Source organism: Melanotaenia boesemani, chromosome 22 (genome assembly GCF_017639745.1).
Source record: "Melanotaenia boesemani isolate fMelBoe1 chromosome 22, fMelBoe1.pri, whole genome shotgun sequence".
NCBI classification, from domain to species: domain Eukaryota; kingdom Metazoa; phylum Chordata; class Actinopteri; order Atheriniformes; family Melanotaeniidae; genus Melanotaenia; species Melanotaenia boesemani.
This window is the reverse complement of record NC_055703.1, coordinates 22,082,742-22,098,082: the sequence shown is the minus strand read 5'-3', so window position 1 is coordinate 22,098,082 and position 15,341 is coordinate 22,082,742. Positions and strand designations below refer to the sequence as shown.

The window sequence follows — 15,341 nt, the reverse complement described above, 5'->3', positions numbered from 1 at the left end:
ATCTCTATTTATTAGTAAAGCAGCCTCCTGTTTCTATTTCTACCCAGTTATATCATGTCTATGAATACCTTAATTTCCTGTGTTTCTTTTTAAAATGGTTACATGACACAGAGTGGCGGTGTGTTGATTCAGTGTGGTGTGAAGTATTAAATGTGATCATGTTCTCCATTGGAAATCATTCCAGTTCAGTTGAGTCATAAACTTGCCTTTGAATATTTTTACCTGGGAACATTAGTCAAGGCCACATCTATACACACATCCACCATTCCCTTCTGACTGTGCTTAAAAGGTTTGAGATTCTACATGTATTTTTACATTAAATAAAGGCAAAAACTAACTTGGACTTTAAGGGGTTAATGCAGCTCTATAGGAGCAAGTGACCATGATTGCCACTGAAAAAAGAACTGCATAAACACACACAAAAATCATCAGAAACAACATCACAACAACCGATGAAATACAAATCATATCAAGTCATTTCGGCTTAATGAGGATTTCTTTTAAAATTATTTAAAAAATCTTACAGTTAAACAAAAATTGACAGTAAATGGCACAGGAATATTGTACACGATAACATCCCTGTGAAAAGAGATATGTTTATTTCCTGAAAGCATTGTGTACCAATGTACATTTTGTCTGTTTTAAGCTTTAAAAGATGTCCTCTAAAGATACTTCTCTGTATATTATGGATTAGAGCTTGACACCCTGCACTTGATGGAAGACCATTGTACCACACCAACACTTTTTATCATATGTTCCAAGATAACTGTAACTGCCCTACATTTTCACAATTTTAAAAGTAAAAAACATTGGATAAGATAAATGTCATTTCTACAGAGTACTTATCCTCACATCATGCCACTGTAAGCTGAAAAATCCTAGTTGTAAATGTTACATCCTGATCTCAAGTCTTTCTGTTCCAGTGTGTTGCTGGAACAGCCACTCAAGTCTGGCTGCTTTAATCCAGGTGTGTGTGTGTGTGTGTTATACACCACTCTGTCTCTAGTGAGGATTTAAAGAGGGATGGAATTAGAGGAAGGATTGCTTTCAAGTAGGGATTAGGCTAAAGCTGGGTCTTTGGGGTCATTATTCAATAGCCAGTGAGTGGCATCAGGACCTCCAAAAACCCAGCAGAGAGCATCCAGAGTGACGACTCCATCTGTAATAAAAGGCAGAGAGCACAGGAATGTGAGTGTGTGCAGAATGCTAATTGTTTTTGTAATGTTGTACCATAAAGGCATGTTTTTATGCAAATATATTAAAATGTGAACATTGTTGGGTAAAAAAATTTCATGTAAAGCTGCAGTATTGTGAGTAAATTCTCTGAAGGCTTTGGCAAAACACAACAATTCATGTTTACTCAAGTGTAAGAATTGAGTTAATGTGTTTTTGTACTCCACAATACTTCAGGGCAGATTATTGTACTTATTACTGTACTATGTTTAACTCCCAGCTTTAGCTTCTAATGGAATCTATTACATTTATTGCAGTTTATGTAAAGAAAGCATGTGACAAGCTGATAAAAATTAAAAATAAAATACTTTGATACTTACTAATATTAGTTTAAAGGAAAAAAAAATGCAATGTTTTATTGAACTGAAAATAATAAGTAAAATCATGAGCAAATACAAATACTGCAAACAGTTTTTTTAAGTTTAAAAGTGGACGAGTATAGAAATGTATGAATATTTGGAAGTAAAGTAGTAGTTGAAGGATGAATAATGTCTACATGTAAAGTCAAATATTTCGTCATGATCTTGGATTGAACTTATAGAAAGCATATAAAAAAGATGAGCAATGCAATAAAATATCAGTTTTATTTTTGTTTGTTTTTTGAAATATCAGAAATCCATTAACTATGGAAACATCATGAATGTTTGAAAATGCAGTAAAATTCTTGCACAATAGAAACATTTGTGCAACTTTGTTGAATCACCAAAAGAAGCAATACTTTAGCAAAATCTGCTTATTTCTTTTAGGACAATTAAGGTTAAACTTCCTGGTGCTTTGAAAGTGTGATGATTTTCAGAATTTTTCTTATGTGACAAAAATGGATTTAAAATGAATACATTGATATTTTAAGTGTTGTAATTTTATTTTATTATCAATTCTTCACTATTAGATTGTAAACTACATTAATAAATCTATGAGATAGGGGAGTTTTTATAGTTATGCATCTTTTTTAAGGGTGACGTTGCTTGTTTAATTGCATATGTACTATTGTAATTTAATTATATTTGTTTTCCTGTCCAGTGACCACAGGGAAACTAGCTAGTGGCTAAATCTAGTACAATGTATCTATTTCTCCTCTGATTGTTGTATGCGCATGGTCCTCGACAAATAAAAATCAATATAAATATATCTTAGTGACTTTAAAACACTTTTGAATTGCCTTTATTGTAAGCCTATTTCATAAAAACAAACAAAAAAAAAACCTAATGGTGTCATTATTACATAAGTCCAAGCAAAACTGGTTGTTGGTGATGCTTGCTTGGCCTTTCCTCATTTTTAGTTCCCACTTCTCAAACATGCAACTCAGAGTAGCTTGTTCCAAGTGTCTGCACCACCAAAAATACAGTATTTTTCAAAGAAAAGCTACATCCAAAATAAATAAAATAGTTCTTGGTATCATAGTAAAGGATGAAAAAAACTTAAAGCAAATCAGAAAAGTGCCGAGGAACCTCGGGATGATTGACTGAGTCTCTTTCACTTGACTTTGAGATTTCACCTCCATCTGAGATTTTGCAGAGCAATAACACTTGACTAAAGCAGCAGAAAGATGGTTTACAAAGGATCAAACACGAACATGTGACTCCCTATTTAACACTGGTTGTCTTGATCTGATAGCTGTTTCTTTTGGCATTACACATTCAGACATCTTCTGTCTCATAAAAAAATAAAAACTGCTAAGAGGGATGCACCTTTTTTATCCACAGCTAAGCCACAGCATGCAGATAAATTTCTACAAACCCATGACTTGATTTTTTATGTAGTCACATTAAGAGGTTTTAGTTCTAAAATCAATATGCTGTGTTTGGTGAGGGCCATTTATAGTCTAGATTCTGCTAATGTGCTCAAGGGAAAGGTTTCATCTTACAAAAATAGCTTTGTCTTTGGTTAATTAGGGGCCTGCTAATTAGAAAAACCTTCAGGGTTTCATCATGACTTCTGTTAAATCATAAGAAGATGGAGGTGACATATTAAAAAACACAAATATAGATGTGAACTTTGAATATCAAACACAGAGCCTACACATAGACTAAACAAACTTCATTATTGTTGCATAAGTGAAGTTACTCTGAGCTGCCTTCCTTCACACAGAAAAGCTTTCTGGATAGTTTTGGTGAGAAACTGTACATTTGTGTCCACTCTGAACTGGACACACACACACATGCATCCAAATGAGACCAGTATCAGATAGTTGAGGGTTTTGTATTCGATCTGAAGCTGTTACACTGAACATGTTTGTTTGGTCTGCATGATGTTTCTTTTTCCACTGTTCAGACAGAAATGTGGTCATTTTATAACTGATCTGGTGGGCTATAAATAAATGGCATGGTATCACATTTAAAAGAAGCTACGGTTGCTTACAATAAAAAGATATTTTGGAAAAATTTCAGTGGCCACGATCCCTGATAAATAAATACAAAGCAGATAATCTCCAGGGTGAGATTCAGTCACAACAAACACCATTCTTTGGGGGACTAATGAAACCTGAAACTGGGTTGAATTTTTAAAAATAACCAAACTTATCAAATCAAACATATAAGAAACCCTAAAAGAACTTAGTCACAACCATTACGTGTAAGCCTGCTCTCATGTAGTTGGTTCCTCTAAAAGGTGTGAAAAGACAGAGCAGTGTTTTGGGGAAGTAATGAGCTAGTAATCAAGCTGTTCACACTGATATGACAAGAACTTTGCATCGTCATTGCACCACTAATACTAAATGTAGAAGAAACAACACTCATGCACAGCACAGATGGAAGAACTGCGGTGGATGTTTTTAGCTTTTATCACCCTGACATTTGCACATTTCCAGTCAGATCTGCACCATCATGGTACGCTTCCTTAGCCAATCATCGTCACTTATACGGCTGTTTCGCACCTTTAGTCCCTGGTCAGATGAAGACAGCTTTTTTGTGTGTTCTTTTCTTTCTTTTTTTTTATCAGTTTAGTCACAAGTTGATAACAGAACACAAAAGATCAAACTCTTAATTTTCTCCTTATAAATTCCAAACTTATCTTGGCTGTCTTCACCTTAATCATTTTCACAGAAAGGAATAAAATGCTCTGTTCTGTGAACCAAAACTATCTTGCTGGCAGCTGTCCAGTGTCATCTGTCTGGTCCTATGGCTTTGTTCCCTTAATCAAACACACCGGTTGCTTCTTCTATGTCTGTTTGGTCTCTTTCTCCAAACATCTGCTTCACCTTCTCTCTTTCCGGCTGTTTATTTCTTCACTAATAGACAAGTTACATCATTTCAGCTGTTTATATTACTTGAATAAAAGAACTCCACATTTCTGAGAATCAGACTTCCTGTTAAATCTTTCAGACTGTTCTTCTCAGCAGATGTGTCAGGGACAGAGAGGACCCTCTGTCCCTGTCCTGTCACAGTCTGTCTACACGTGACAGAAGTGATGTAGTACAAACTGAGCTCACTTTATTTTCAGAGCCAACCAAATAATGAAAATAAACATTATGCTAAGATTTTTAACTAAACAGGGCTGGCAAGTCTTTCATTTGTAAAACAGATAGCTTTATTAATAATAAGGTTTTGCTGTCAACAAGCTGAAGTTAGTGACTACTTCCTTTTATATTTAAAAAACACTCCATGTAAATCCATTTAGATCACATTATCAGGGTGTTGCATGCAGCTGAAGATGCAGTCGGAGTGAAAGGTGGGAATTTAAACATGAAGCGGTGATAAACGAACCTGATTTGACTGTTTTCAAATAGGTAACTTCACCAGACATGGATGATCACAGCTCAGATCATCACTAATACCACAAAAATTTAATCCAACGTTGAAATCAATAAAGTCATGAATTTATAGGAGGCCTTAAGAACATTTGAGGCTGGTTCCAGACTCCTTAAAGGCCTAACGATGCCCATGCCCATTCGTGTACATTTCACACACAATTTCTAAGCAATACCAAGGAAAATATATATCAACAGAATCACATTGCAAACTTTGTTATGGCACAATGAAGACGCCGCTTGTTTCATTAACAATGTGTTAGTTGCATTTTCAAAAATCTCCAATTGTAGCTAATTGCTAAAAATGTCTGTTTGACCCGTTTCCTTTTTTTTCTACTTCCCATTTTGTACATGAGCAGTTCATGTTGCTCAATCGACTGCCGGCACCACCGAAAACAAGCTTCAGGCCTTCATAACATAAACATCCTGAATTTAAACTACATCTAAGCTAACGAGACAACCCACGATGTTATAGGAAAGCGTTGAGAAGAATTTAAAGCAGGAAGGAATGAAAGTTGAGAGATCTGTGGATGGTTGACAGCATCCATTTCAGCTGACACTCCATGTAAATCCATGTAGAATCCTGGTCAACAGTGAAACTAGGCTGACCCAGTAGAGTGGGACTTTAGACCAGGATCAATCAAAAACCTTTACCTTGTGAGTGTTTATTCTCTGTTAGGCTTTCAAAATCTTTGTCGGGCTGCAGGATCTTTTTGTATTCAACCTTAAATTCAGACACAACAATCTCACTATTTTTCCTGTCACAAAATGAAAAAGAACAAAATCAAGAGGTTGCAGCTGGAGCTAACTTTACACAAGCCCATGATGTTATCCTAATCTGGTCACATGAAGAGATTTTACTAGGAAATGACTGTTAAAAGTTGGATCAAGGAGGTGAAGATCTAGCCGCATGGTGGAATAAACTGTAAAAAAGAAAAAAAAAAAAAAAACACTGCTGAAACAAGACAAATAACAAATGAAAACACAAAACTTTACGTTGGGCAAAGACAGAAAACTTGACATGAATTAAATGAAGGGAAAAAGAGAAGTAAATAAAAACACTGATTAAGCACCCAACAAAAAAGGGGGATAATTTGAAACAAGTAGTTACTGATACATATTGCACATATATCCATCCATCCAAATTATAGGCAATTAGCAAGACACCCCCAGTAAAGGAGTGATTCTGCATGTGGTGACCACAGACCACTTCTCAGTTCCTGCTTTCTGGCAGATGTTTTAGTCACTTTTGAATGCTGGTGGTGCTTTCATTCTAGTGGTAGCATGAGATGGAGTCTACAACCCACACAAGTGGCTCAGGTAGTGCAGCTCATCCAGGATGGCACATCAGTGCGAGCTGTGGCAAGAAGGTTTGCTGTGTCTGTCAGCGTAGTGTCCAGAGCATGGAGGTGCTACCAGGAGACAGGCCAGTACATCATCAGGAGGCATGGAGGAGGCCGTAGAAGGGCAACAACCCAGCAGCAGGACCGCTACCTCCGCCTTTGTGCAAGGACGAACAGGAAGAGCACTGCCAGAGCCCTGCAACATGACCTCCAGCAGGCCACAAATGTGCATGTGTCTGCTCAAACAGTCAGAAACAGACTCCATGAGGGTGGTCCACAGGTGGGGGTTGTGCTTACAGCCCAACACCGTGCAGGATGTTTGGCATTTGCCAGAGAACACCAAGACTGGCAACTTTGCCACTGGCCCCCTGTGCTCCTCACAGATGAAAGCAGGTTCACACTGGGCACATGTGACAGATGTGATAGAGTCTGGAGACGCCGTGGAGAACGTTCTGCTGCCTGCAACATCCTCCAGCACGATCGGTTTGGCAGTGGATCAGCAATGGTGTGGGGTGGCATTTCTTTTGGGGGCCGCACAGCCCTCCATGTGCTCGCCAGAGGTAGCCTGACTGCCATTAGGTACTGAGACGAGATCCTCAGACCCCTTGGGAGACCATATGCTGGCCCTGGGTTCCTCCTAATGTAAGACAATGCTAGTGGCTGGAGTGTGTTAGCAGTTCCTGCAAGACGAAGGCATTTCAGGAACAGTAAAAATGGCCATGATGCCTGAAAAACAAACACGAAACGTAAAATGGCAACAAAATTATATAGCAAAAGTTTGTTACTAAATTAAGATTATTAGCAAAGATAAGTTCAATTTTCTAAAACGGTAGACATTTAAATGAAAAAACAGAAATAAAATTAGTAATAATAAATTCCTCCACTTGCTAATTGTGATCTTTTCACTCTATTATGCTAGAAGGCAAGAGAAATGGGAACAGAACTTGGGGAAGTGATAAAATACTATTAAAAATGTTCAGACTGTTATACTGAGGCGTTTTTTTTTTTTTTTTCATCAATCATCTTAAATTTGTGATCATGTCATTGCAATAATACTTCATGGTGTATTTCAGGTATGTCAAGGCTGCCTCTCCAACTACCAGGCTAATACTCCCAAATTTTTACTGACAAGTTTTACTGATACACCAGGAAATGCCCATAAAATGTCTGACATGACATAAACAGGGCGTGGCTCAGCAAGGTAGAGCAGTCAAGTTCATGTCAAGGTGTCCTTGGGCAAGACACTGAATGCCTTGCATGGTAGTTTCCGCCATCAGTGTGTGAATGTGTGTGGCATATGATAAGTAAGGGGTGTTGTTTCTGTATGCTAGGGTTGGTCTGCATAAAAGATGGGACACCACCAGTAAATACCATCTATACCAGTAGAACAGTAAATTTCTGACTGACTTTCTTAATCAAGGACCAGGTAAAAACTTAATATCTTAGTCACATTAAGAAAATGTAAAATTTCAGATAAAGTTTTCAGATTTCTGAGAGTGGAAAACGAAAAGACCTAACTAGTGTTTAACCATTTTTATAACTGTAAAGCAATGTAAAAAGGTTTGCCAACAGTTTTTTTTCTTTGCAGGATGAAATGCACTGTGGTGTTTCTGGTGTTGTCCATGGTTGTCATGATGGCTGAACCTGGAGAGTGCATTTTTGGACTGCTTGTTCATGCAGCTATTAAAGGCATCCATCAGTCAGTACCTGAGTATTAACTGCCACTTATATCTTTAGCTTGTCAAATTCAGATATTCTGATCAGGGTTTGCTAGTTGTCCCCCGATCAAACACTTTTAGAAAGCAGCTTAAAACCTATTTCATTAAACAGTCCTTTTTAGAATTTTTATGATTTTATTAATTTTACTTTTTTAAATATTTGTGTCTTATTTAATTTAGTCTTCTTTAATTTATTCTTTTATTTTGTGAAGTACTTTGAGACATTTGGTTTTAAAAAGTGCTATATAAAAACAACTTATTTTAATAGTGGTTTTAATATAATTATTACTATTCTCATTATTATTATTGACAAATACTCTTGTTCTTTGTGATTTTGTGTTAAACCTCCACCAGTCTTATCAATGGGAAAGAGAAACTTGCTGATGAGCAAGCAGACCAGCAGCTTCAGCAGCAGGAGCAGGACCAGCAGCTGCAGGAGCAAGAGCTGCAGGAGCAGGACCAGCAGCTGCAGGAGCAAGAGCTGCAGGAGCAGGATCAGCAGGAGCAGGAGCAGCTAGACAAACGTTCGCTTAAATTCAAGACTGCAAGACGTCGTTTTGATTAAACTCAGGGGGCCAGAATGAGGATGCTTTAAGTTCTTGCTCTTTAACATATGAAAGAAAGCAAGCAAATGGTCTTGGCCTATCATTATTAAAATTGTACTAACATGCTTTGGCTTATCACAAACCTTTGGTTAATGGATTTTGGTAAAAATAATAAATGTTTAATAAATCTCCTTTTCAGCAACCAGAACCTGTATCCCTTGTATTATTTATAAAAATATAACATTGGAGAAAGTGTTATTGTTATTTAAAATTAAACAAAGTGATTGCACTGCTGCACTTTGAAACACATTCATGTCAATGGCTTCTCCAATTTATTCTCCCAGCCACTATGTTGCACCTTGAGGTGAGTACAGTAAACACCACATTCTGTCTGAAGTCTCCACACATTACTAGTTTGCAGTGAAATTTAAAGTAGAAACTTAATTATTGACATTTAGCTGCAGACAGATGAGATTTTATCCCATGCAAGTACAGCCACTAATTTTATGAAAGGTTAACTTGATGTTAGCATGAAGCTACGTAGCAGTGCTGACATGGTTATTTGGTATTTGGTTTTATATGAGTGTATTTAGGGACTACACATTAACTCAGGATTTTCATATTGGAGCTGAAAAAACAAACTATAAAGATGGCCAGAGTGCCTCGTTATCAATATTACTTTGTGCTAACTAAGCTGAAGCTACATGATCCAGTCTAATTTAACCAGGCTAGCAAGGATGCTAATTGTTACTAAAGTAATATGGCAGAATCAGCAGGGAAGTGCCATCAGAATATTTTTCAATGTAGCTGCCCTATTGTGACATTTGACAGCTGTCTGTATACATAATAAAGCGTAGACATACGTCTTGTCACCAAAGTCTGAAAATCTTGAAGTAATACTGAAAAACTTTTTAGTATTAGTTTTTAAAGTATAAGCAGGAAATAAATGTAACAACCATTTTCCAATACTTACTAACTGTGTCGTTTAAGATGAAAGAAAAAGGAACAGAAATTAGGAAGTAATAAAATTCTAATAAAGATATTCACACCAATTTACCATGGGGTGTGTAGTGTCAATATACATAACACTTGTGGGTATATGGCTTCATTTTTCATGATGAACACAGCATTCTGAAAAGTCTTAACCCCTTAAAATGTGGGGTCATTTTGGCAAAAACGCCTGTAATATGACCTCTCCAAATTAGAATTACTGCTGTTATTGAACCCTCTGGATTATAAGTACAGGCTTGGGCTCTTTGTAAAGGTAACACGCTCTAGTTTCACCCACAGCAATCAGAGTCACTGTAAGTATTACTGATAAAAAGTTATACACTTTAGAACACACAAAGAAAATTTTTTTTGGTCCTCGCCTAACCTGTACGGACAGAATGACACCAATCTTGATGGGAAATATTGAAGTTTGACCTATAGAGAGCCCTCAAAGGTAAGGAAAGTAAACATTTAAACTTTCTGCTTTTCTGTAAAAAAGGCTTTAGTGTTAGCACTGTGGTTGTTGTGTGTCAAAATGGTTTATATCATCGGAAAGACGAGACTCTGAGCTTTCAGTTGATGTGCATATTGTGGGCATTCATGACAGAGGGGCTTGCACACATGGCTGCAATGTTGTTGAATAGTAGTCATGTACCGGGACCGGTACGTCTGCATCGTAAGGGGTTAAACTAAACAAAATGTGGACTAAACTGATTAAGCAAAATTAGTTGCCCTCTTGGTCTGTGATATTTATTGTATTCTGCAAATACTTCATGAGTAGATAATGTACTTATGAGACTAGCTAGTGGGTTAAACAATTGTAGATAATTAGAAAAGATTTATACATTGAAGGTAATGAAGATTCATAACTGGTATAGTCCTTATTTCACAAAGCACTGACATATTTTTACACCCAACTATTTAAAAGTGTTTATATTATTGAGTGTTTTTAAAGTTTTTAATAAGTAATGACTATAAAGGCACTGTTTTCAACTGAAAAGGTGTAGGTTTACAAAAAAAGTCTGTTTCACAAAAAGAAAAGTAATTTAATTAAAAAAGTTAAAAGCAAACTGAAGATAAAAATGTTTTATTTATCTAAAACAGAATTAGAATAAAATATTGGTTACATTTTAAATTTAAAATATTATTATTATTATTATTATTTTGTTATAATTATTTTTATGATTATTATTACTGTTATTGTTGTTATTTTTGTTAATATTATTTTTAATGTGTGATTATGTAGCTCTACATTTTAATGGTATACGATCCACTCAGGGCCCATTTCATTGTAAATTGTTCTACTAATAAAATTGTTGTTGTTGGTGCCCAAATAGTAAAAACAAATCTGAATATGATGGCATGGAAACCTGAGCATATGATAATAAAGGGGTGGGATCTCTGTATGCCAGGGTCTTTGTCAGCATATAAGAAGTGTTGCAATCTACCAGTAGATAGATACTTCTAAAATCAGTGAAACTTTCAACATTGCGAAACATCCGGATCAAGGAAGAGGTAAAACCTAATCTTTCAGCTATATTATGCTTGTAAAGAAGAAAATGCCTATTTTTAATGGTTAAAAAAAAGAAAAAAAAACTTCTGAGATTACTTTGTGAGTGAACTTCCTGAAGTTTGAACAGCCTTAGAAAAACAACTGTAATCTTTTTTTGCAGGATGAAGTGCATTGTGGTATTTCTGGTGCTATCCATGGTTATCATGATGGCTGAACCTGGAGAGTGCTATGCTGAATGGATTATCAAAGCAGTCAGTCATGGTGCCCGGATCCTCCATCAGTAAGAATTTAAATGTCTCAAAAAAAATGTCATTTTTTATTGGGCCTCATTTACTAACATTTCTTACACACCAATTGTTCTTAAGTTATACTTTCAATTTTTTTATGAATATTGCAGGATGAAATACTATTTTTGTATCCTGGATTTGTTCTTATTGAGCAACAAACCATTAGCCTCGTAACATAATTGGCAAAACTGTAATATGTGTCTAACTTTACTCTCCTAATATTGCAGAATATTATATGCATCATTGCCTGTACAACCTTAAAATATGATGCAGGCAATGATGCAGTCAGGAGTTCTCTTACAAAAACTTGAGCAAAATCCGAATTTGTGTTGTGATCTGTTGTTTAATTGATTAACATACAATGATACTGATGTATCTTGATCAGGAGATGTGGAAAAATTGGCTTTCAGGCAAAAACGTCACTGGACGCTGACTTGAATAATAAAAAGAAGTTTATTACAAAAGTTCAGACATCAAAACAGATTTCTGCAGCAAAATCTGGAGGTCCCAAAACCAGAACGAAGAAATAAAGGCCTGGTGTGGCGTTTTGTCTTATATAGGGTTTAAACAAAGAAAATTTCTCAGTCCTGTGTCCTCAAATCATAGAGTTTGCCTATAGGATGCTCATTTGCATTGAATACATGTTCGTGTGTGAATCCAGTCTGTAGGACAGAAAACCTTATATAGCAAAACTTAAGTGTGTATCTTACAAATGCTATGCTTAGATCCCCAATACAATTACACAGTATTTCCGTCAGGTTTTTGAAAAATAACTTTTGGTCATTTATAAAGGATCTTGTCATTTTGAAGCAGCACATGTAAGTTTCTGACCTTGAATATATGTTTTTGTTTTTGACTCTTTTTGATTGCACAGGGACATTTTTATGTACATCCACTTTGTCCTGAAGAACTTGTAACTTAAATCCAGTTCTCCATCTCTCTGTGCACCTCTGTTGTACCACTACACTCGCTGTCTACTGAGAGTTTGCTTCTATTCTCTTTATCACATAATCCTATTATCCTAACTTTTCCTGGTCAGGTGACGTGCTAATCAAAGTAAAGTCCCACCCTTTCTTTTTCAACAACTTCTCAAGCGCAATTTAGCAAATTTGACAATATTTGTAAGACGATATCAGTGAATGAGGCCCATTGTTATTGACAAAGACAAATACTCTTGTTCTTTTTCATTCTGTGATAAACTTCTACTCCCCCCACCAGTGCCTTGAAAAACCCTGGGAATGCTGCCCAGCAGCAGCAGCAGCCGGAGCAGCAGCAGGAGCAACTAGACAAACGTCTGTTTGATGCAAGACAACGTGTTGACTAGACTCAGGGGTCAATCTAAGGATGTTCTCCGTTCTTTCGTTGTAAAATTCAAGAGGCAACAAGCATTACTGTGGCTTATCAGATTTCTTTGATTTATTGATTTAAGTAAAATGCTTATTAAATTAGCTTTTCAGCAAAGCAGAACCTGTTTCTCTTGTGTTATTTATAAAATCTAGCAATTCAAAGTGTTACACTCTATTTAGATCAAATGCAGTTAGGTCATTCTATGAAACTGGCACCATTTGAGTTCACATTCGATGAGATTAAAAATCTATAAAAACGGGTCCAACTGTATTTCAAAAGTTTGAAGTAGTTAAGATGTGTTCTTAATCGCATACTAAGAGACAATGCTATTATAAAAGATTTAATTAGCACATGGCCATTTTTGTCATGTCCGCAATGACCAACGAAAGGTGGGTAAAATGGATAACCTTGATATTATTAAAACAAATATTGTTTTTAGTAAAAATACTACAATTTGAGTGTGTCCCTTAGTTTGACTTACCACCCCTTCATCAGGAAAACTTTGTTTAGTTTTGTTTTTTCTAAGAAAAAGCACTATAAATGGACATAAAATGATATTTCAGAGTGAAATCAGATATGCTGAGTCTAGCTTACCATGCAGTTAACTAGCAGCCATTTAATGTTGAAATTTACTGCCCGTCACATACCACGTCGTCACAATTTTTATTGTGAAGGGGTGGTTTTTTATTGAAGCATATACACCTGTGAAATTGTTTTAAACTTGAATTATGTTTTAAAATATTAATATCTAATAAAGGACCCTTTACTAGTAGGAAAACATGATTTTTTAGATCTGATTTCATGCAATATTGGTCATTGTGTGCATATTGTCTGTGACAGGGTGGTACAAGAATGACTCCCGGGTCTGAAATATATATAGGTAATATTATTATTACAGGTAATATTAAAATCTTTTAAACTTGTGGTGGGAAAATATGTTTGTTGGATGTTTGACCTATCTTTTATATTGTAGATTTCTTAAAATAATTTTTGCCCATGAATTTTTTAAATTACAAAGTGGAAATGGCACCCGTTTCATAGAATGACTCATTTAGTAGTTTCAGACCTCATAATTCATTGGCTCATACTATTTTAGCTCTTTTATCCATGTTTTTCTGCCAACCAGTATACCGAACTCAGAGATGAGTTGAAAGGCGCTTCACTTTAAAAACAAAGCTAGAAATTATCAAAGAACCAAAAATTAAAATAAATAAAAAAGTGTGACTGACCATCAGTGTAACAGCTGTATCATATCAGTGTAACATTTGCTAACTTTAATGAAGCCAACTGACAAAAGATGTAGGAATTGTAAGAAAGCATTTGTCTTTTTTTGATCTGACACTAAAAAATGAGTAAATTCCTTTAGTGCAGGCAACTCGTCTGCACTAAAAAATGTCATTTTTACCTCCAGACAGCGTTTTTGCGGGTTACCGGCGCACCACACTGATGTGAATTGTTGTCACCAGATGACTTAAGTAGATTATTTTTATTTACAATCACAAAAAAAATAAAGAAAGTATCAAATAAGTTTTTGCTAAATTGCTGTCTCATCACTACTTAACTTCAACAAAAATAAAAAGACCAAACTTTGTTGTCATGCTTGGGATTAGATGAGAGCTAATTGAGTGGAAAAACCTCTTACACTTGTAAACAGACACACCAAAAAATTCCTACGGCTTTTACTGAAAAACAGAGCTGCTAGTCATTAAGAGTTCTTAAATAATAACCAAATCAAAAAGACATATCACAAAAGTAGCACAACAACAATCAGACACTAACTCACAAGGAAAAAAATATATATATATATATAAAATAAGAGAAATTATCTCTTAGTATATTAACCCACTGGACAACTCAGTGACTGTGTCCGCATGAAGAGGATGAGGAATAAGGAGTGACCAGTGATGAGGAGTGGTGAGTGAGATCATGAAAATGCGACCACACCCCTTCGGAGGCCAGAGCGCGACCAGAGCAGCCCAGAGACCTGGGCCCTCAGCAGCAGCCCCAGAGCACTAACCCAAGCTACCCCACCCCAAAGACGCCTCTAGCCCCACCCAGAGGGTGGCAAAGGACAGCCCCAGCCAGAGCCCCCCACGGTCTCAGGAAACAGAACTTAGGGAAGTGATAAAATAGGCCTACTAATAAAAATGTTCAGACTGATATACTGAGGCATTTTGCATAGTCATTAGACAACACTGATGGGCAGATAAAAAAATGGGGGAAATTACACAAGATATTTTTTTCAAACACTGACATGTTAGCTTTTTCAGTTTTTCATGATGAACACAGCATTCTGAAAAGTCTTAAAATGGTCAAAATATAGAAAACACTACAAGACAGAAAAAGATCAATCTTCATGATTTGTGATATTTATTATAGCCTGCAATTTCTTTCTTAGGTTTACTGTGGAAAATAACGCAGTATTAGTCATGGTTAAATATACACTACCATTCAAAAGTTTGGGGTCACTTCCCTATTGAATCCCATGGCAAAGTGACCCCAAGCTTTTGAACTGTAGTGTATATATATATATTACAATTTCCAGTTGCAATCTCTACCAATCAGTTTAATCAAAGTAAAAAAAAAAAAAACATTAAACAAAATATTGCATTTAGGAGAC

At 36.0% G+C, this 15,341-nt stretch overlaps 2 protein-coding genes across 2 annotated transcripts in view; one reads left to right on the top strand and one right to left on the bottom strand.

The window, feature by feature from the left end:
- Positions 1 to 15,341, bottom strand: part of LOC121633777 (exostosin-1-like) — a 273,065-nt gene that overhangs the window by 88,827 nt on the left and 168,897 nt on the right. The window lies entirely within an intron of this gene.
- On the top strand, positions 7,660 to 8,783 carry LOC121633782 (dicentracin-like). Its single transcript, XM_041976028.1, has 3 exons — positions 7,660 to 7,747; positions 7,910 to 8,020; positions 8,394 to 8,783. Exons 2-3 carry the CDS (start codon positions 7,911 to 7,913, stop codon positions 8,602 to 8,604), a joined length of 321 nt encoding a protein of 106 aa, XP_041831962.1. The 5' UTR covers positions 7,660 to 7,747; position 7,910; the 3' UTR covers positions 8,605 to 8,783.